Source organism: Cervus canadensis, chromosome 10 (genome assembly GCF_019320065.1).
Source record: "Cervus canadensis isolate Bull #8, Minnesota chromosome 10, ASM1932006v1, whole genome shotgun sequence".
Lineage (NCBI taxonomy): Eukaryota > Metazoa > Chordata > Mammalia > Artiodactyla > Cervidae > Cervus > Cervus canadensis.
This window is the reverse complement of record NC_057395.1, coordinates 4,542,196-4,565,427: the sequence shown is the minus strand read 5'-3', so window position 1 is coordinate 4,565,427 and position 23,232 is coordinate 4,542,196. Positions and strand designations below refer to the sequence as shown.

The following is a 23,232-nucleotide window of genomic DNA, read 5'->3' as shown; positions in this document are numbered from 1 at the left end:
GATTATGTACCACTGTTATAAGAATTATATTTTGATCCCTCTGTCTCAAGTTAAGCCCACTTCTGCTTTTAGAATATCTCAGCAGTAAGCCTCCATCTCCTCCTTCTCCTTGCACCCGTTTCTTCCAAGAACACATCTGTAATCAAAAGATAAGATGTGTAATTGAAAAAGGTTAGCTCTGAAATGTGTTTCTGGTCATTCTTACTCATGTGCTACAGAACTTCCATCCGTGACGTGTCATTTGTGCCATCTTAATTGTCATAGCATCTGTGATTAATCCTTTGACCTGGTAGGACATTATAACAAAGAAATGAAAAACAGTGGTGGTGGTGGTTTAGTGGCTAAGTCGTGTCTGACTCTTGTGATCCCATGGACCATAGCCTTGGTCCTCTGTCCATGGGATTCTCCAGGCAAGAATACTGGAGTGGGTTGCTGTTTCCTTCTCCAAGGGATCTTTCCAACCCAGGGATTGAAGCTGGGTCTCCTGCATTGTACGCAGATTCTTTACCACTGAGCTACCCAGTAATTTGCTGCTGAAATACTGGATTCTGTGCTGGCCATGTTACTTCATAAACCTCAGGTGACCAAGACCAGTACAAAGACACACCCTCAAAGGAATTTGTTCCTAAATGATTCTCGGAGAGAGAAACAGGTGCTTTGTTCAAATGGAAAACATCCAAAACTCAGTTTGGGATTATTTTCCCTCTTACTTTCCATCCATATGTTGTACATTTTTAAGTTGAATGTTTTAAAATCAGTTAAGCTTAACCACCAGAAAGCAGAGGCAGATATTTTGCATGTGTGTAGAATTTCCTTGCAAAGTAACCATTGAAACTTTCAGCTTAGGGGAATTAATCAGAAATGTGACGCATTGATTTTAAGTTTCTAAACAACTGCAAATACAGTATCCTCTGCACCCATATGATACTGGAATGCCTTGGCACATTAGGTTATGGCTTTATTAAACACATATTTATAATTTGCCAAAATAAGCTAATCATGCTTATCTTCTTTTTCTTCCAGAGAGACAACCACAGAATTAGCTGGAAGTCTCCCAAGGTGAGCAGTGAGCTTTGCTTATTTCTGTACGTGAGTTCTGATACACCCCCTGACAGAAGAGTTGTAGCAGAATGAAGCAGAGGTATTCTTCGTTTTCTCTTCCTCATGTTAGATTTCAGGACCTCTGCTTCACCATGTAAATGCCAAAAACTGGGTATAAGTGGTATAACCAAGAGGTAGTGAAGGTGGTGTCCATACATGACTTAGTGAAGTCATTCTTGTCCCATGGAAATTATATCATGTACACACATGGGTCCATTGGAGCTATTTCCTCCAGACATCATGAACATGCTACTTCCTGTGTTATATTCATGGGTATTGGCAATCTAAAGACATACTGAATAGTTTTTTTTTCCATGATATCCATTAGTGGTATGGTCTTCAAGGATTTATAGATTTGTAAAAATTTTGAGCTTCCCCTAAAGAACTTGCATCATGGTTTTGATGATAGCATAAATGCATGTGTAATTCACATCATCATTTGAATAACTAGTTACTATCTCACCTGGGAAAGAAATCAGTATATAAATTGAATGATGTCTTTAATGTATTTTGGATATGTCACTATATGACAGAAGACATGGCTAACAGTGCGCCAGTTATAGACAGCTAGCCATCAGAAATGATTATCACTATCTATTAGAAAAAGGGAGAAAAGAAAGGAGGCAGGAATGTTCTAAGAGATATTTTCTGGGCATCACACAGTGCACCTAGCATCACGCCTGAGTCCTTGAAGTTGCTTGGTATCCTTTGGTGAATGAATGAATAGGGCGTGGGGTTTTGCCTGGGAAGTGTTGGAAAGGGAAATGTAGAGAATCTCAAGAAGGAGTGATAGAAGAGCTTACAGAATGTGATGATGAACAACACTAGGGAGCCGGGGGAGTTCTGAACCGTCACCATCTGTTCCAGGACATAAGCTCATGTGGTTGCTTTTTTTTAACACAAAGAAAATCTTTGCTTATAGGATCATAACTAATATGGCCAGAAAACTGTTTTCTGTGATCCAAATATTTAAATTACTGTTTGTCTTAATTCTTTGGATACCCTCTCAAAGCTAGCTTACAGGGTTAAAAGCGTTTGTGTGTTTTGGTGCGGCTATCTCCACCGGGTGTGTTCGTCCTGTGCTTTCAGTCTGGAAAGAGTCCAGTGTGAAGACCCGGCATCTCGTCATTTTCTGGGAGACAGAGAGTTGTGTATCTACTTGTGTTTGTGGTGCAGAAGTTAATCCCCAAATAATGGAATGAAGGGTGACTTTTAAACTTTTCTAGAACAGCTAAGGGGTGGGCCACCTCTGTATTGTCAGATAAGACCCATGCAGAACTGTAATCATGAAGATAAAAATTACTCAGATGTCTGCAAAATCTGGTGCACACCCTGAATTCTATTAAGTAGCATCCTGTTGTGAATACCAAGTGGCATTTCCCACATTCACCGAGAATGACCTTTGGTTGTCGCTGGTTTATTACTGGAGGGAGTCTGCTCACTTCTTGAGTTTTGTAGGAGGTATTTTAGTAATGAGCCTACTTATTGTTTCTTTCCATGAATTTCTGTTACTTTAATACTGCACCGTGTTGAGAGCAAACACAACACCAATCCCATTCCAACTGCAGCATGCAGTAATTGTAACGTATGGCGGCAAGGGCGTGAGAAATAATATGTCAGTTATTTCTCAATTATTCTTCTAATGTAGCCCCAGGCATTCTTTTGACTCTCTCTTGGGGGCAGTTTAGGACATTATCCACTGGCAATTATTTCCCTTCTTCACATTAACATGAAATAATGTGACTATTTGATGATGAAAACTTCTCTTGGCCTTCACTCTTCCTGTTGCTAGCATTTGCTTATTTGTACCATCTTATAGAATTCAATCAGGTGTTCATCTCTCAGCCTTTTTTAGCCTTTTTTTTCAAATTTCTTCAGCTTGTCACTGGGAAAGTGCAAATGAGCCCTGGAAAACCTTAGTGCATTTAGAACAAGACACCTGTCATTACTCTGTTTGTCGGTTAATGATTAGTGGAACATGACACTTTGGAGGTTTTATCCTTTTAGTAATAAAAGTGTGCTTATGTGGTGACATCTAGGAAAAATGGAAAATTGTAATTCAGGCAACTGCTACCTTGTGATGTGTGGCTGGAAAGAAAGACAGTGGCGTTTTATAGCAGATTTATATTTTGGTTTTCCTTGGCTTTGACTATCTTGAAATTTTGGGGAATACCATTTACAAATATTGCACAAAGATGAGATATTTCAACTTTAATTGCTTTACACAGCTGGCCACTGACTGATACTATTCTGTGAAATGTACCAATCACACAGCAGTGGATCCTCTCTTGGCTGTTAAAAATGGGTTGGGGTTGAGATGAGATATATGCACAAGGTACTTGAATAGACACCTGGTTTTGTGTTTCATCACTAATGATAACCTAAATGTGTTTTGGGGATTCTTACCATTGCTGAAATTAAAGCCTAGTTAAAATATGTCACCAGAAAAAATTAGACTATATGAACAACATGCGCTAAGCATTGTAATCATATTATAAATATTAAAACCAATGTTCTTGTCACTATTAAAACAAATATTTAAGCTGGCTACATGTTCTACTCATGCTATCCTCTTAATCTTGAAGTATTCTGGAAAAGGAATGTATGAGTCCATTTCCTGAGCTGTGAAAAGGATCATTTCTAATCTTACATAAGACTTCATGCTTTTATTTTGCTGTAGCAAAAATCAATTTAGCAATCGGAACAATTGTTTTTCTCCATTGCAAGCATGTCTTTCAAGATCTTTTTAATGGTGCAGGGTGTTTAGTTTCAGTAGATGCATTTTAATTAAATCATGGTAAAACCCCAGTAGTTCTGGCGGATTGGAGGTACTAACTTAGTTATGATAAACTGGGATGTTAGTATAAAGGATGCCTATACAGAGGAATAACTTTATTATGGATAGCAGAGTGAAGGTGTCAACAAGGTGTTTATTAGAGCTTTTACTATAATCTTGCAATATTAGTGGCTGTTTTTTTGGAAAAGAGAGAGACTTTTAATTCCTTGAGGCATAATCTACTGTTTCTCAACATAAACTAAACAGAATAGAAAATAAAGCTATTTAATAGACCTTAATAGGAGCATCTTAAAGATGCCAATAGAGATTCATGAGCAGTTTTTAAAGCTCAACACCCAGAAGTCAGGATGCTCTTTGAAAAACATGAAGGATTGGTAAATGAAGCTTACAATAATTAAATACATAAATAAGATACTATTTTTAATGGATTTTAGAAGAAAACAATGGAGGCAGGGGCCAAAGATTAAAGCTATAAAGGATACACAGTCTTTTTTCTTCTATTTTACTTAGTTCAGTTCAGTTCAGTTCAGTCGCTCAGTCATGTCCGACTCTTTGCGACCCCATGAACTGAAGCACACCAGGCCCCCCTGTCGATCACCAACTCCCAGGGTCCACCCAAACCCATGTCCGTTGAGTCGGTGATGCCATCCAACCATCTCATCTTCTGTCATCCCCTTCTCCTCCTCCCCTCAATCTTTCCCAACATCAGGGTCTTTTCCAATGAGTCAGCTCTTCGCATCAGGTGGCCAAAGTATTGGAGTTTCAGCTTCAGCATCAGTCCTTCCAATGAACACCCAGGACTGATCTCCTTTAGGATGGACTGGTTGGATCTCCTTGCAGTCCAAGGGACTCTCAAGAACCTTCTCCAACACCACAGTTCACTTATTTATTTAATGTTTATCTATTTATTTGGCTGCAGCGGGTCTTAGTTGGGGCACATGGAATCTTCGATCTTCACTGCAGCCTATGGGATCTCTTAGTTGCAGCATGTGAAATCTGTTCCCTGGCCAGGGATCAAACCTAGGCTCCCTGCACTGGGAGCACAGAGTCTTAGCCATTGATCACCAGGGAAGTCCCGTTTCTTCTACTTTAATCCTGTAACTTAATCTTTTTCTATGCTTTCTCAGAGGAGGTTAGGAAACATAAGCATTCAGTGGGAGCAAAATTTTTTTTTTTAGCCTTTTAACACCCAAGGCTAATATCAGTATATACCATCAGATTATTGTTTGAGCTTCTCTACAAAGAAGTTAGAGAAAAGTCATGGCATGGCAGTTTCACTTGTGAAATTTTGATATTGTTTTATGCCCTTGTTATCTGAAATTTGAACTCAGCAGATTTCATGTAGTGGAAGGGCAAGATGGAACTCTCTGACTGACCAGATTTCTCAGTCATGGGTGTCACTGATCGAGTAGCAGCAAAGGGAAAAATTTGAGACAAAGAGAATTAAAGAAAGATCTGGTGGCTCAGCTCACCATGTTTGCACCATGGGTTTTCAGTTAGATGTTCATTTCCCTGTAGAGGCTTTGATAGGTAAGAAAATCTCATATTTCTCTTAGTCCTCAATTAAGTTGCTGTCTTCTGAAAGACCTTTAGCAATTAGAAGATAAGAATGTTGGTGACATGAGAAGCAAAGGCAACAAAAGCAAAAGTAGACAAAAGTGGGTCTACATCTTACTGAGGAGCTTCTGCAAAACAAAGGAAACTATCAACAAAATGAAAAGACAAACTGTAGAATGAGAGAAAATAATTGCAAATTATGTCTTCTAAGGTTTACTATCCAAAACACTTAAAGAACTCAAACAACTCAGTAGCAAAAAAATTCAACAGTCTGCTTTTAAAAATGGGCAGAGGACCTGAATAGACATTTTTCCAAAGAAAACATACAGATGGCCAACAGGTACACGAAAAGATGGTCAACATCACAAATCATCAGGGAAATGCAAATCAAAACCACAATGAGCTATCACCTCACACTGGTTAGAATGCCTTTCATCAAAAGACACGATAACAAGCATTGGTGAGGATGTGAAGGAAGGGAATCCTCATGCACTGTTGATGGGAATGTAAATTGGTGTAGCTACTATGGAAAATAGTATGGAGAGTCCTCAAAAAATTAAAAATAGAACTACGACGTAATCCAGTATTACTGCTTCTGAGTATCCAAAGGAAAGGAAAACAGAATTTCAAAAAGGTATCTGTACTCCCATGTTCGTTGCAGCAGGGTTCACAACAGCCAAGACATGGAAACAACCCAAGTGTCTATCCGTAGATGAACGGATAAAGAAGTCATAGTGTGTACATTCACTGGAATATTATTTGACCATGAGAAAGTAGGAATTCTGCCATTTGTGACAGCATGGGTAGACTTCAAGGGCATTATGCTAAGCAAAATAAGCCAGACAGACTAAGACAAACACTGCATGATATCACTTTTATGTGGAATCTTTTAAAAGGTCACAATAAAAAATAAAAAAATCAAACACATAGAAAGTAGAAAACTGGTTGCCAGGACCTGGTGGGGACAGGGTTAGGAAATATGGGGAAAAAAATGCTGCTAGTTCCAGACCAATCTCATACTAATTAATCTAGAGCTGATGAATATTTCTTATTTCCTGTATTATCCCTAAGAAAGAACAGTTTTCCCAGCTTCCTGGGGCCCAGGTCTGTTGCAGTTTGATATTTACAAATCCACCATTTATTAATTAATTCAACAAAGGTGCATTGAACACTACCTCTATGCCAAGAATGGTTATAGGTTCTGTGGTGGAGAACAAACTGATCACTGTCTCTTCTCCTAAGTAATATAGCCTAGGATAGCAGGTACAGATAATCATGGTGCTGGGTGGAAAGTGTTTAATGCCATAAGAAAGGTAGAAAGACATGTAAGCAAGCAAAAGGTACCAGGGAATTTCAGAAGTGAAATGGGCCACCTCTAATTGGAGGAAGCAAGGACAGCCTTGTGAGTCAACCTTCTGGGCAGGGCTTGGACGGATTGCTCAGGTCTGACCACATGGCGGCGCAGGGGGCTGTGTGCTCCACACAGAGGGAACATCGTCACCCAGAGGAGGTGTGCAGGGAACAGGAAGTGGTGCCATCTTGTTGGAGGGAGTGCAGAGACAAGAAGAGGCACTTGGAGATCACTTGATGCGAAGGGTTTAGACACCAGTCTGAGGAGCTGTTCTTCTCTTTGATTATTATTCCTCCAAGAAGAGTTCTAAACTATTGTTTAAGAAGAGTCCTCTGGGCAAATTGACAGAATGGATTTGGGGAAAGAAAAAAAAAAAGTTGAATATTCTCCACAGGGGACCCCACGGGACTCTCAGACCTTATAATCCCTAGAGCTACGCTCTCACAGAGTCGCTGTTTGGCTAACAACAGAAAACAAGCCCTCTGGTTTAAGTGATTGTTTTCCAAACCTTACACTACCCAGTTTCCTGCTTGTAGCACCCACCATTATACTGCACACTGACTCTGTGGCCACAGTTGCAGTTGGTAAGAAGTATTCTTTTTCTTTGCCCCAAACCCCACCTCCTTATCTTCTACAGTGCATCCCCCCACCACTCATAGCCTATGACTAAGTTTATTCCTGCTTGAATCTTTCTCTTATAATATTTTTATTATCTATCCCAGGTTGAAGCCATTTAATAAAAAACATTATAGCTATATCAGGGTAGAAAATGCAGATTGAGTTTGTAGCTATAGTTAAAGAAATCTGAGAAAACCCATAGTTAATATGGTGCCCTTATGTATCCTCTCTTTTTCCTCTGCCATTCTCAGCATCTCTTGGTTATGATGTGCCTCATGTTCACAATGTGACTGCCACAGCTCCAGCCATCACACTGAGACATGATTACATCCAGTGAAGAAGGGCATTTTTTATCATGTGTTCTATTTTAGGGAAGACTTTCTTGTCCATGTCTGAGTTCTTAGGGAGGGGATGTTGGGTTTCTGGTATTTGCAGTCTTTATATTAGGAGACATATTCTGCCATTAAGAAGAAAGGAAGAAGTCAAGGTAGGGGGAAAATGGCTTTACATACTTAGGAAGTGGTATCTGCCACAAGAACTTTTTTCTTCCTCAATCCTTAGCCTATTCCAGCTGGGTTTCTAACCCTTTCATTCCACTATACTGACCTGGTCAAGGTCAACAGCACCTCTGTTCCAGCAAAGTCCAGTGGCCATTTATCTGTTTTCTTATTTGGTCTCTCAGCTGCACTCAAAGTAGGGCCTCCATTCTTGATGAAACAAACGCCTTCTGAGTTTCCAGAACAACAGTCTTTCCCAGCTTTCTCCCTCTCTCACTGGCTGGTCTTTCCCAGTCTGCCTGCCTGTTCTTCCTCTTCTGCTGGACTCTATGTGCTGAGCTTCCCAGGGCTTCCCTTGTCCATTTCTCTCTTCATTCATAGAGAGGATGTGGAGAGAGATGTCATCAAGTTCATCTTAAGAAGGATAGTTCCCATTTTCCTATCTCCAGCCTCAACTTCTCCCTTGAGTTTCAAATCTGAATACCCAATCATCAGTTTAACATCTCTTCTTAGATATATGATCTTCAAGTTGATGTGATTGAAAAGAACCCTGTTTTAAAAAATATTTGTTTATTTGGCTGTATCAGGTCCTAGTTGCGGTGCTCTGGCTCTTTGTTGCAGCATGGCGCTTCTCTCTAGTTGCAGCACACAGGCTCAATACTTATGGCACATGGCCTTAGTTGCCCATTCCCCAACCAGGGATCGAATATGTATCCACTGCCTTGCAAGGTGGATTCTTAACCACTGGACCACCAAGCAAGTCCCTCAAAAAGAACTTTCAAATCTACCCCCAACCACCTTAACTTTAGGCACTCAACTGTTTAAAGGAGAATCCTTGAGTCATTTTTATTGCCTTTCTTTTTCTCACACTTAATAGACCATCCATCAGCCAAGTCTACTGACTCAGTCTCAAATTTCATCTTTAATTTGGCCACTTTCTCCATCTTTTTCTAAGTCATCGTAGACTCCCACTTGTACTATTAAAATGGCCCCTAACTGGTATTCCATTTCCTCTTTTGCAAATCATTCTTCACATGGCAGCCGAAGAGATCTTTGAGAAGTCATCAATCAAACCACATTGCTTTTGGTTTCAAACAAAGCAAGTTTGCTCTTGCTGGGAATAAAGTCCACACAGCATACCTTGGCATCCAGAAGCCTCCATGGGCTGCCTCTGCGACCTCATGGCCTCCTGCACACCCTCTCCTTCTCTTTGTTCCTGACTCACTGGCCTTTCTTCCCTCTTACTTCCACAGAGGTCCTGCCTCTGACCACTCTAAGTAGTCCCCTCTAGCGAAATTACTGTCACACTGCCATATTATATTGCCCACAGAGTAACTGTCATTACGTGTTCGTTTATTTGTCCATTTATCTATTGTCTGTTCCCTTCCCTTCACCCCCAGAACAGAGCCTCCTTTGGCTTCCTTGCTTATTCCTCCGTTCCCAGGCCTCCCAACAGAGATGGCAGCCAATCAATGTTTGTTGAATGACCGTGTGAGCCCCCATTTTAGAGAGAAGAAAACTGAGGACCTGTCTCTCTGTCTTCATTTCTTTCTCTGTCTACTTGAAAGTCTCTTATCATCTCCCTGTTCTTTTTCTCCTTCCCCAACCTATCCCTTACACATCCCCTATACAGGGTGGCAAATTATAGCCCGTAGACCAAATCCAGTCTGTTTCCTGTTTTTATAAATATGTTTTTATTGGGACACAGCCAAGCCCATATATTTACATATTGCCAATGTCTGGTTTTGTGCTACCAAGTCAGAGCTGAGTGGTTGCGGCAAAGACTGTATGACCCAACAAGCCAAAAATACCCATTATTTACTTTTATAGAAAAAGTTGACCAACCCATGCTCTTCTGTGCAGTTTCTGCTCTGAAGTCGTCTGTGTCCGGGAGGGTTCCGTGCCTCTCCTGTAGTTTCCAAAGGCCCGAGTGCTAACCCCTAGGCTGGCATCCATATCATTGATAATAGCGTTCAGTAGAGGACTTTTAGATATCCACTAATTAGGAAATGCATTGAGATCCCACTATTATTCATCGTTTTTTCCTCAATGTCTAACAGTGCCTGGAACATAGTCTTTACATAAGTCTTTGAGTGAATAGATGTTTGAATGAATGAATAACAGTTTGAATTGGGAAGTATCCTGGTCTGCTGGTGCTGCTATAACAAAGTACCAGAGCCTGGGTGACTTAAACCTGTTACTCACAGTTCTGGAAACTGGGAGGTCCAAGACCAACATGCTGGCAGATTCAGCATCTGAGTGAGAACCAGCTTTCTGGTCTACTGTCTGCTGCCATCTTTCTGTATCCTCACCAGGTTGGGGTCAGGGAGCGGGTAAAGAAGAGGAGAAAGAAAAAGAGCCATCTCACTGGTCTCTTCTAATCCCCACCCTAGTGACCTCATCTAAACCTGATCACCTCCTAGCCCCATCACACTGGGCTTTAGGATTTCAACATATGAATTTTGTGGACTTCCCTGGAGGCTCAGTGGTAAAGAACCTGCCTGCCAATGCAGGAGACTCAAGTTTGATCCCTGGATCAAGAGGATCTCCTGGAAAAGGAAATGGCAACCCACTCCAGTATTCTTGCCTGGGAAATCCCATGGGCAGAGGAACCTGGCGGGCTGGAGTCCATGGGGTTGCAAAGAGTCAGACACAACTTTAGTGACTAAACAACAACTGGGGTCACATTGTCACCCCACTGGGGGTGGGGGGACACATTCAGTTCCTAAGAGGAAAGGAGGGAGGAAGCATTGGAGAAACTTCACAGAGTACCAGTCTTAGACCAGATATATGATTTCTGTGTTCAATCACCCTTCTCACTCTGCTCTTGGCAACCAGGAAAATTCATCTTGTTGGCAGGAAACTTAAAAACTTAAATTTGACTGTTAAACAGGCTGCTCAGAGCTGTTACTGTTGAGTCTGTTAGCACAGAGGTTAAGAGTCTGGGCTTTGGGCTCAGACATGCTTTAATCTCGTGTTTGTACTTTCTTAATCATGTGACCTTGAGTGAGTGAGTTAATATCTCTGTCTCAGTTTTTATTTGAAAATTTGGAAACATTATGCTACCCAACTCATAATGTCACTGAGAGAAGATAATCTATACAGAGTGTTTAGCCTGGCACCCAGGGAGTAATCAGTAGATGGTAGCTTTTAAAGTGGTGGATTCAGAGGTAGCTTTATGCCCATTATTTGGGTTGTGCCCCTATCGAGGCAAGATGCCTTGTTGCCTTACAAGAAGCACTCTGGTGAAGTGGTTCAGCATAGACAAACTTCAACATATGTTCAAATCCCTGTTCAGCTCCTTACTTGCTCCGTGATCTTGGGTAAATTTCTTTACCTCTCTGTGCCTCGTTTTCTTTATCTGTAAATTGGAAGCCTTTATAGGAACAGTTGTTCAGAGAATGAAATAAAGTGATAGGTGTAAAGTGCTCAGAATAATGCCTACTTTACTTTATTGTAAGGAAGTTAGAGTTGCACGCTAATTGAAATTTGTGATGGGGAATGAAGGAATGTTAAGCCACAGGCCACAGAAACCTCTAGTTCAGATATTAATTATTCTGTGGCTAGATCTCTTGCCTTGCTATGGATGAGTATTGATCTAAAACAAAATGCCCCAATTATTAAATATAAAATTCCCTTGACCTTGCTATGACACATGAAAATAACAATTACCCAAAGAAAGTATATATGCACATATTGCCTATATATCTTGGGCAGCTCTACCAGGAACATGGTTTTCATTGATTCTCCAGATAACCTAAATCAAAACATTTCTTTATGGATGTGTATAAGAGTCCGTGGTGACTGAGTTAAATTACACTTGTTTTATAATATAGTGTTCTGATGTGTAACAGACTATCAAAGGAACCATCTTTACAAGGAAAACTTTAGAATATTGTTAAGTTACTCACTGCATGACCTATTTAAACGGCTCAGATTCTTCTTGTTGTAGACTGCATAATTAAATTTTAAATGGAACATGATAAAGAAATTATACTGGTGATCTCCAGAGATTTCGATACCCTATTTGGCTCTTTATAAAAGTGTAGCAAAGGCATACTTTAAAATTTAATAAAGGCCTGCCCTAATTTTTTTTTCCCTTTTAGATTTTCTTTATCTGTTCAGGAATCCAAAGCTGTGTTATATTATCCACAAGTGTTACCTGAAATAAATGATCAAAATAAAAATTCTTAAAAGCACATTTATCCCAATTTGAGAATTCCATTATTTGCGCATGAGAGTTTTTGTGGAGCCGTTGAACTCCTTGAAGATAAAACCTGCCATTTCCTGAATTTGTCACCATAGAGAATTGGGGCTTTATTCATTCTGTTTGTGGAAGCGTTCATATCTTCAGCGCTTCTAGAGCAAAGGAGTAGAAAATGGATTCCAGGGAAGATGTAATTTTGCAATTAAAACTCCTTAGTTGCAATGGATAAGTTGCATGTCTTGAGGGGGTTGAAGGAAACACACACACACAGCCTGCTGGGAGAAGGGTTAATGCAGACGACAGGAGAATTCTTGGATTGAGCCTCCTAAGAGCTATTGGAGCCTCTTGGGTAAAGAATTCTGTTTCATCACCTTCCATTGTTCATTTTCTTTTGTATTTAAAGGGATGCTGCCAAGATAAAACTATGTTAAATACCATTTTCCTCATATTTGCCTGATACTGCTTTGTCATATAAAACATATTAGGAGAAAGGCTTCTCGGTCTCCCCTGAAGGATTTCAGATTTGCTGTCCACTGAGCTTTGACGAAACGCCAGGTGGAAGCGTTTCTCTTCCCGTGCGGGATTGGCTTGTTTTTTATTATGCCTTCTCAAACATTTGCCTCCGTCAGTGTTTGGAATGTTCGGGCTACCAAGATCATGTAAATTAACAAAACTCATTTGTACATACACACTTTTAAGTATTAGAAACCTTTCTTTTCAGATTAGGTTTTGTAAATGTTTCTATTATGTATTTCCCTTTGCCTTCTTTCTGGCAAATACACAGGTTTCCTATTGGGCTCAAACCACTCAAGCATCCGATGCTGGTTTCATTTTTCAAATAAGCCATATTAAACTCACATGCCACTATATAAAGCCAAACTGCGGCAGTGGCACAGGCCAACAGAGAAAGTAAATTCACCATTTAGCCTGACTGCTCATCCTTAACCCTCTGCCTGTCACACTTTGGGTCAGGGAGGAAGGATGGAACTTCAAGGAGTGACGCTGAGCTACATAAAGGATGCTAAAGAGGAGTTCATATCCAGAGCAGGATTATCCAGTGAGGAAGTGGAAATTCTGCTTCACTACCACAACGCGACATTTGAGACCATCTCCTGGACAGTTTCACGCTTCCTAGGTGGTGCCGTGGTAAAGAATCCATCTGCAGGAGACACCAGAGACCTGGGTTCAGTCCCTGGGTCAGGAAGATCCTCTGGAGGAGAACATGGCAACCCACTCCAGTGTTCTTGCCTGGGAAATCCCATGGACAGAGGAGCCTGGCAGGAAGTAGTCCATTGGGTTGCCAAGAGTTGGACACAACTATGTGACTGGGAACACACACACACACTTGGCCAGTTCAGACCTATGGAACTCAGGTGAGCATCTCCAAAAGTGACACTTGGTCACCTGTAACTCATTATAATGCACCAGGTTCCCCTTGAACTCCTTGAAGCGAAGGGAAATCATTCCCAAACTAGGCTTTCAGTGAAATAGATTTCAGTGAATAGCTCACAATTTAAAAATATATGTAATGAATAATGAAGATGCTTATAGACATAATAAACAATGAAACTTTAAGACTAATCTGTTGACATTTAATAATATTGTTATTACTAGTTGCATCACCAAGCACCCATGTAAGCAGAGAAATTCATGAGATCCTGTGGAGGTATAAGGTATGATGAACCCTGCTTTTAAGAACCAGACTGTCTAAAAGTGGAAATCTGGTTTATAGTAGGAGAAACTATGTTCTTCACTAACTCTGCATGCCTAGGACAAAGTCTGTCCAATGATGAGATGAAAACATTTCTATTGCATACATTAAGTATCATTTAAATTGAGCAAGTATTTAAGTTCAGAGGAGAGAGAGAACCTTTTTCAGTAAGGTGATTAGAAAAATCTCACCATGGAGGATGTAGATCTTCTAGGAAAAGACACAGCAGTAACAAGGCAGAGTGAGAAATATGGAGTTCGGAAATGGGGATTGCAGCCAGCTGGTTTCAACCAGATGGTTGAGAGAATAATGAAATATGAGTTTAGAGGTGTAGGTAGAAGCCAGCTTGCACTCTTTAAAGGGATGGAAGAGTTTTCATTTTGCCTCTCTTTATTTTCAGTGGGCCATTGGAGGTGTTTGAGTTGGATGAATATGTGATTCAAAAAGTGTGTGAGCAAGGTGACTCTGATGGTGTCCTGCAAAATGTATTATGCTGGCAAGAGCAGCACAAACCATAAACTCCAAGAGGGCTAGGACCAAGTTCCATTTTGTTCATCTCTTTTTTTTCCTCAGCACATAGAAAAGTGCCTACAGGGCACAGCAGGTGCTCATATATCTGCCAAGTGAATTAAAGGTAAATGGAGATGAGGGTTTTTCCAAATAGTTCAAATGAGGTTAATCAATGCATGAACTAGACTGGTCTTGTAGAAAGGAAAAAAAAAGCAGTGACTGATTACAGATAATATTGGAAAACACAAATCAATATTGCTTTGCTGAAACGCAGGCGGTGGAGAAACAGTTCCCACTTTGGGCATATCATAGGTGTCACCCACCAAACCCAGTGAGGGAGGCCTGGAGATGGCTTGCTGGGAGATGTGAAGCTAGAAAAAGGATTGCTTCATCAGGTTCCCCGGTGGCTTTAGTGGTGAAGAACCCGTCTGCCAATGCAGGAGACATAAGAGACGCAGACTCAATCTCTGGGTCAGGAAGATACCCGAGAATAGGAAGTGACAACCCATTCCATTGTTCTTGCCTGGAGAACCCCATGGACAGAGGAGCTTGGTGGGCTACACTCCATGGGATTGCAAAGAGTTGGACATGACCGAAGCGACTTAGCACACACACACACACACACACACACACACACACAAATTTGAGATAAAGGCCAGATATTTTGATGAACATTTCTGGTGGAGGGTGAAGGACACTTGTGGATTTGGAACTGCAGATTTGAGCATTAAGTAATAAAGCATCTTGGGAATTGCTTGCATGAAAATTTAGCTGAAATCATCTTGTGCACACTTCCTTGTCAGAGTGACATCCTTTGCCAAATTAAGCAAGATGCAAATTTGATACTGAGTCCATGAGGACAAATGATGTTGAAGCAGAGATAAGCGTAATACTCAAGTGGTTTCTAGTTCATTCTGCCAATTTCTCAAGAGAATGAATAAAGGAAGTTCTTTAGGGTGACTTAATAGACAGTGCCCTCCCCTTAAATGTCCACCTCAATTGCCATCTTGGTTCTGACACTCACTGGGAGAACTCGGTACCCGGCGCTCCCGGAGGGGCTGGGTTGGCAGCTGAATCCTATATGCTGCCTGCTCCGATTTGGCCTTTCGCATCTTGGCCTGGTGCTTCTGGGCTCATTCCATCATGTCTGGAGTTTCATCTTTTCTGGGTTCATGCCTGAAGCTCTGGCAGTTGACTGTGTTCAGTTGAGAAAGTCCTATCCAAGTTCAAGTTCCAAGATGCAAGAGTCTCTTTAATACCAGGGGGAATGGAAACCCACGTTCAATGCCACATTTTATCCGTTCATTTTGTAACCCATTTGCAGCATTGCCGAAATGTTACAAATTAAAATATTTTCTATAAAGGAGCAGGGCTTCATTTGGGAATGCTTTGGGACAACTTGAAGAATTACCGTTAAGGGAAAACAGGTCATAAAAGCCACTGGGAGCTGGTTCCCCAGATCAGCCCAGGGGTTGTTGAATCTTGTAGATTTTAAGTTTTGTTTATGAGCGTGTATGGCCATTCAAGCATCCTGCAGAGATGCCTGTGAGGGTGAAAAAGTTATGTTTCTGTTTTGAGCTCAAGTGAAGGACAATAGTACTTTAGAAAATTGGTAAATGAAACTCTGAAAGGAACTAAAGACAGAGTCAGATGAAGTCAGAGCAATTGTGAATTCTAACCCTGAGAACACAAAGATTTCTTATATATTTTATTCTTCTCTCTTCCTGTTCCAGGCTTTCAGTGGATCCCTTCCCTCTCTAATGTTTATGTGCATTGTAGTTGACTTTGGTGAAGTAGAAAGCAGCAATAAGATCTTTAGAATGAACAAAGGACAAGAAATGGTTCCTCTCACTCAAGCAAAGAATGATTCAGTTTTCAAAAAAAAATTTTTAATAAATAGATATTTTTCCTTAAAAAAGAAGAAATGGTTACTCTCAGTGCAGCAGTAATCAAATTTCGACATAAAATTTGTTCAAGATCACAAAGCAATCTGCATAAGAATTGTGCAAATATTCTTATGTGAATATTCTCCCCACCACCACCACCTGGCCTGTTATTTTTCATAAGTCCAGTGGGAGGACTTTTGAGTTAGATGGAACTTATCTTGCATCACCTCCTGGTTTTATAGATGAATAAGCTGAGTATCAGAAAGTCAGAAGCCAGCTTTAGTGACCATACTCTTTGTGCTTGCTGGACAAGTTGATATTTGCATGGTGTGGATGGAGTCTGTGTTCATTTCAGGGTCTGTTCTTGGAATCATAGATCTGGAAGCCTGTTATCTACTTTCTGAGATCTTTTTCCTCTCAGTTTTCTTCTATCTGCCTTCCCTACCTTCCCCTGGGGACAAAATCTTCATTTTCAGTATTTTCACGGAAGCCTTGTTTCAACTAAATGAAAGCCAGGTATAGAGATTCAGTTGATGCTGGGTATATCATCATGTACAGTAATGCTTCAGAGGGGACATCTGAGTCCAGTGGCTAAGACCCTGAACTCCTGATGCAGGGGGCCAGGGTTCCATCCTTGGCCAGGGAACTAGATCCCACATGCCACAACTAAGAGTTCGCATGCCACAACTAAATATTTCACAGGCCTCAGTGAAGAGCAAAGATCCCGCATGCTGCGAGTAAGACCCGGCACAGCCAAATAAATATTTTTTTTTAAAGTCATGCTTCTCAGATTTTAATGTGCTTGTAAATTACCAGGGGGTTTTTATTTAAATGCATAGTCAGATCTAGTTAGTCTGAGATGAGGCCCGAAATTCTGCATTGCAAACAAGCTGATTCTGACCACCCCATGAGCATCAAGGAACTGCAGACCCACCAGCCACATCTTGTTTGAAAGAAGTCCCCATCACTTTCCAAGTTCTGCATCCATATCTTTAGGAATACGATGCTTTTATTATCTCTTATCTCTGGTTGGCTTGTTTCCTGTTTGAGAAGACGCTGCAGAATGTTCTGCAAACTGCCACTGCAGAAGTAATTTCTTTTCAAAGTCTGAGATACTATAAACCCACTGTAGCAGCCTGTGGATTGAATTATATAAAGGCAATCTTAGGTTATCGAGCCCATGTGAGTTTAGGATTCAATATCAATCAAGATTTGACTTTCAATTCTGGGTTTACGATGAGCAGCTCCCACTGAAGAAGAAACCAGAACTTTGGCTATTAGAAAGTTTTTATTTTACAAATACAAAGACTTATTTATGTCAAGTAATTGAGTTCCCAGATGTTCTCATTCTGTATCAGTGACTGTAAACAGTGTCAGCCTTGGTAATATGACACAATGAATATATATGTATTCACATTCATATTCAGGAGTCAGCCTCAACACTACAGTCAATTCACAGGTTATCTTGCTCATTCCTGGAAACTGGCGTTTATTGACTGTGCAGATGATAAAATTGTCTTTGTTTTATTTATTCCATATGAGCCTGCAAAGTATTCTAGAAGCAATATTACTTCTCTTCTTTCCCCTCTATTCCCATTCATCCTATCCCCTTTACTAAAGTAAACTGAGGTATCTGGATATAGCAATCTAATTTGGGATGACTCACGAGAGATACAGAAAAAGATAGGTAACATTGAATACTCAGAATTCAATAATGAAAAATAATTACTTTAGTGAAAAGCCAGCTGTTCTTTCTTTCCTAATAGGCATGTGATGTTGATGAAAAATAGCATTCAAGTAAAGTTTACCAAGTAGGACTGGTTTGATTCAGGGTATTATATTATTCTGCAGAATAGGAAATGTTATTTAGGTTGAACAAAAAGCCGAACAGTCCAGCCAGTCCAAAAGACCCAAATACTGAAGGATTATCTTTAGATAATGAAAAATGCTGGTGCATTATGTGTAAGGCAATGCATGATAATTCTTTTAGAGAATATTCTGCCTGTGTTTTCTATGTCCTTCAAATTTCATTTGAATGGATGCTTTATGGATTTCTGTGACGCTTGGGGACATGTTAAAATACCATTGCAAACATACCAGGGAACTCAGGTATAGATAATTCTCGATTTGAATGATTATAGCATGCTGCTGTTATCCTATTTGGAAAAAAAAAAATAGCAGTTTTGTGACAATTTGGAGTTTCCTTTCTGTGTCTCCCCCAATGGGTTTGCACAAAAAAGACCCTTGAGACATATATTGGAGTCCAAGGTCATGAGGGAGTGGGGAAGGGAGGTGGGCGGGGAGGCCGGCCAGCGGACATGTGCTCAGGAGTGGGTTACTGCCCGGGCAATGGGGATTCAGGCCGCCTGGGCCCCCGTGGGACACTGTCCTCTGAAGGGCGAGCACGCTGCTGTGTGTTCCATAATACTTTGTCCTTCAGTGGTGGATGTCCCTCAGGGAGAATTCATTCACGGGCACTTCTCTCTTCCCCATGCTCAGGCCAAGCACTTCTAAGGCCAGAGAAGACACACTCTGAAAGGCAGCAATAGGAGGCATCTGTAGGCTTCTGCATAACATCTGCAGGCGACCCTCAGGGCAAATTAAAAGCAGGGCATTAACAATATCTATGTTACTGATGTGGTCACCATTGTATCCCCAAGCACCCGTTACAGTGCCTAGTACCTAGCAGATGCTTCTTGTTTTTGTTCAGTCGCTATAATTTGTGTCCAACCCCATAGACTGCAACATACCAGCCTTCCCTGTTCTTCACTGTCTCTAGGAGTTTGCTCAAATTCATGCCCATTGAGTTGGTGATGCTATCTAACCATCTCATCCTCTGTTGCCCTCTTCTCATTATGTGTTCAATCTTTCCCAGCATCAGGGTCTTTTCCAATGAGTCAGCTCTTCGCATCAGGTGGCCAAAGTATTGGAGCGTCAGCTTCAGTATCAGTGTGTCCAATGAATATTCAGGGATGATTTCCTTTAGGATTGACTGGTTTGATCTCCTTACAGTCCACGGAACTCTCAAGAGTCTTCTCTAGTACCACAATTTGAAAGCATCAATTCTTCAGCAATCAGCCTTAAATATTTATTCAGGGAAGGAAGGCAGGGAGAGAGGAAAACACTTGACTCAAATAAAATGGGAAAAGCTGGCATTGGCTACCTGCCAGCCAACAACAGTAATAGATTGAAGATTAGAGGTAATTTTTAAAAATGGTATCTCACTTCAGACTTAAGTCCTCAAGCTCACATTGAAATTTTATGCTTGCCAGTTTTATTATGCATGAGGAGATGGGACAAGAAAAGATAGGCGTGAGAGAGCAGACAGTTCTGTGTATCAGCAATCTCAATTCTAAAGTCTGGCGCTTGGGGACTTGACTTTTAGCATCAATAGTTATATTATATCCACTTAACTTTTCAAAAGATTAACTGTGTGTTTATCTTTGATTATTCAGCATATATATGTTCGTGCTTATCTGTGAACTACTGAAGAGCTGCATGGATTATCCATGCCAAGTTCTAGATGAGGAATTAGGTTAATGGACTTAACTTCTTGTTTGTGGGGTGACCTGGGGAGCCCGGCTTCGAGGTAAGGGCAGCAGAGACAAAAATGGAAAAACTACCTTGGTCACCTGGATGTTTGCAGATGGGCAGTGACTTTGTTTACATTCTGCTAACATATTTGAGCGAAGAGTACAACAGTCAGTAAATCACATAGATATCTCAGATAGATGACCCTAAGCATAGGAATTTCTAGAAATAGCGTGTGATTACTTGCATTTATTATTCTGATGGTTTTCATTATGTAAATAGATAGTTTTCCCCTGAGAGTGTTTCTCTTTAGCCAAGCATGGACCTGAATGTGTTTATATATGTCTGTGTGGTATGTTGGGAGGAAGGTTGGAAGGAGGAACTCCTCCCCAAAATAAGTGGAGGGTCTTGACTTTTTTTTTTCTTCTTATTTGCTGGTTTTAATCATTTGTAACTCTTGTATTGTAACACAGTTGTTCCTTAATTCAGTGAATGCAGAAACCTCCAAAGGCCATATTCTCTACTAGACAACCCCTCTAACACTGACAGGTGTGCAAACTTGTACTCTTTATCCCTTTTTATGAACCCTGAGTGATATTGTTCTAGATAAATCACATTAAAGGGAAAAGGGACCCATAGGGAAGTGGCATCAAGCAGGCAGAGCTTAAGAGTATGAGCAAAGGGTTAATAAGCTAGACATACTCATTTGTTGCCAGAAACAGGAGCAGAAAGCATTTGGCAATGATTCCTTCCTTTTTTCCTGGAGTGAAGGCAAAATGGGGTACAGAGACACTGGGGCCAACGTGGACTCAGAGTACTAAAGTGTCTTCCTGTCCTCAGGAGCCGGACACGGTCTCCCTCCCCCGAGGCCCCTCCATGGCCCTGGAACTGGGTGGCGGGCCAATTAGCCATGAGTGGTGTGGGAATTCAACCCATAAACACTCTCTTCTTTCTAGCAGGACGCCTAGCTCTGCCTGACAATTTCCTCATACTGATTTATTGATTTAATTTTTGGTTGGCAGTGGTGGTAGTTACAAAGTAAATTCACCCCAGAAAAAAAGGGTATTTTGGGAATTCATTAATGCTAACTCTGCACTTGGATGCTAGATTCACTTCCCATCTGCCCAAAACAGCCAAATAAAACAAGGAAGTGACACCAAGCAAGTGACAACTAATTATCTCCTCCGTTTATTCTGCTGGGATGGTGGGAATTGAAGGGTATTGAAGGCTGTTTTCCTCTTAATTGTTAACCTTAGAAATCAAAAGTCAAGTGACCATCACTAACACCACATGTGTCATTGTGTTTGAATTCCAGCAATGTATTTCTCTATCTTCATTTTGATTTAGGAATCAGAAAAAAAGAAATTGTCTTGGATTCTTCGCTACTCTTAAACATGTCTTAGTGTAACAAATTACCCTAAAACCTAGCAGCTTAAAGAGACAAATGTTTGTTATCTCAGTTTCTCTGGGTCAGGAGTCTGGGCCTGACTTAGCCGAGGGCTCACATTTTAAGATTTTCTCGCGAAGCTTCAGTCATGATTTTTAGCTGGAGCTGCAATCTCATTTGAAAATCCAACTGGGGAATGACCCACCTTCAAGCTTTTTCTCATAGTTTCTTGTGGTTGTTGGAAGGATTCAGTTCTTCATGGGCTGTTGGACTGAGGGCTTCAGTTCCTGGCTTTCTGTTGACGGGGGTTGACTTCCATGGCAGCAAACAAGAGCAAGAATAAGATACGGCCAGCAAGATGGAAGTTGCCGTCTTTTCATAACCTAATGTCGTAAGTGACATCCTATCACTGTTATAGTGTTCTCTTCATTGTAAATGAGTCACAAGACCCAGCCCCTGCTCAAAAGAGGGGTTACACATGGACACAAATAGCAAGAGGTGGAGATCATTGCAGGCCATTGTAGAAGCTGCTTACACAGATATGATTCCAAATCTTAATGTAATGGAGAGTTGTCTTTGCTGCAGTTACATGATATGTTCTGAGACAAACTCATTATTGGTGGTAATGTGGATTGATGCCTTGCAGATACAGAAGAGAGAAATCATAGGGCCAAGAAAAATGTGATAGTTATCTACTTGGTAATTGAAATTTGTCCCACTATGGCTAAGAAGAAACCAGAGTTCCAGCCAAGAGTATGTTCTGTGAGGGCTGAAAGACAAGTTGTTTGAGCTCTGACAGCAGAAGGACCTGTGGATCTGAGACCTAGAGAGATGGTGGGATGAGGACCCTGACTGTCCACCTCCTACTAGAACAAGCAGATTGTGATAGGAAATAAAAGAGTCCCTCTTCTAGGACCGCATGTGGAAAGATCAGGATGCTCTAGAAGAACTTTGGAGACCTGGCAAAAACACTGTTCTTAAAACACTAATTCTATCACCTATGTAGGATGGCTCCTGGCTGGGTTCAGTCTGCAGCCTGACCACCTGATGGTGGGCTGGCCGTGGTCCAAAGGGTGGTGTTCCATCCATATGGAGCCTGGTCTCTGCTCACCATAGAATGCCATAGTCAGCGTGCCTTTAGCACACCCTGATCTGGATGTCAGGAGGCCCTGTTCTAGTGCTGGGTCTAGGCAGGTGTCCCTGGATCTATGGAAGTGTTACTAGATCTAAGTGTGTATCTTTAAGTCTCTTTAGTCACTTTGCCTCTTTGGGTTTAGGAAGCTGATCTATGGAATGACAGTACCTTAAAGAGGTTGCCAGAGACCCATGAGTAGCTCCATCCAATCCCACGTGTAGACACTTCTGTGCCACATAGCACGTACTCTCTCTGTAGTATTCAATACATTGACCTTCTCCTCGAAACACTTCTTCCATTATGTTGATATCATTTCGGATGTCATTACCAAACAGTTTCTCTTTGAAATGTGAGGGTGTATTTGACCCAGGGGAGGCATTCTGCACGCAGAGAGTGGAGGGCTGGACAAGCACCTCAGTAATTGCAGGCACCAGGGAACAGGAGAAGAAGACGCATCCAGCAGGTATACCTAAGGGGTAAGAAGGTTGAAATTGAAGTGGTTTTAAAAAAGCAGTGAGCTGGAAGGGGGAAAATCCAGAAGATTCATTAAAGAAGCTCAGCTTTGAAAGGGATCACAGAGAAGTGCTGGGAGCTGGTGGGAAGTAATGAACTTGAGGTGGGTTGTTTCTTGCACCCAAATAAACGTGTTTCTATGCACGTTTAAATGCATAGAAGACATCAGTAGAGAGGGTGAGGATGGGGGTGCAGTTTCTGGGGAGGCAAGAGGGGTTAGCCTAAGAGAAGACGGCCAACGCCTCTATTTAAATAGGATGGGAGGGAAAAGGGCTTTCCTGGTGGCTCAGATGGTACAGAATCTGCCTGCCATGCAGGAGATCTGGGTTCGATCGCTGGGTTGGGAATATATCCTGGAGAAGGGAATGGCAACCCACTCCGGTATTCTTGTCTGGAGAAGTCCATGGACAGAGGAAGAAAGAAAGATGTGT

The 23,232-nt window shown here is 41.2% G+C and overlaps 1 protein-coding gene across 2 annotated transcripts in view; it reads left to right on the top strand.

The window, feature by feature from the left end:
- Nucleotides 1-23,232, top strand: part of CELF2 (CUGBP Elav-like family member 2) — a 547,972-nt gene that overhangs the window by 129,756 nt on the left and 394,984 nt on the right. For both annotated transcript variants that reach the window (XM_043479735.1, XM_043479741.1), the window contains exon 2: nt 1,024-1,059. In XM_043479735.1, coding sequence (XP_043335670.1) covers nt 1,024-1,059 — 36 coding nt within the window. The remainder of the gene's footprint in view (nt 1-1,023; nt 1,060-23,232) is intronic.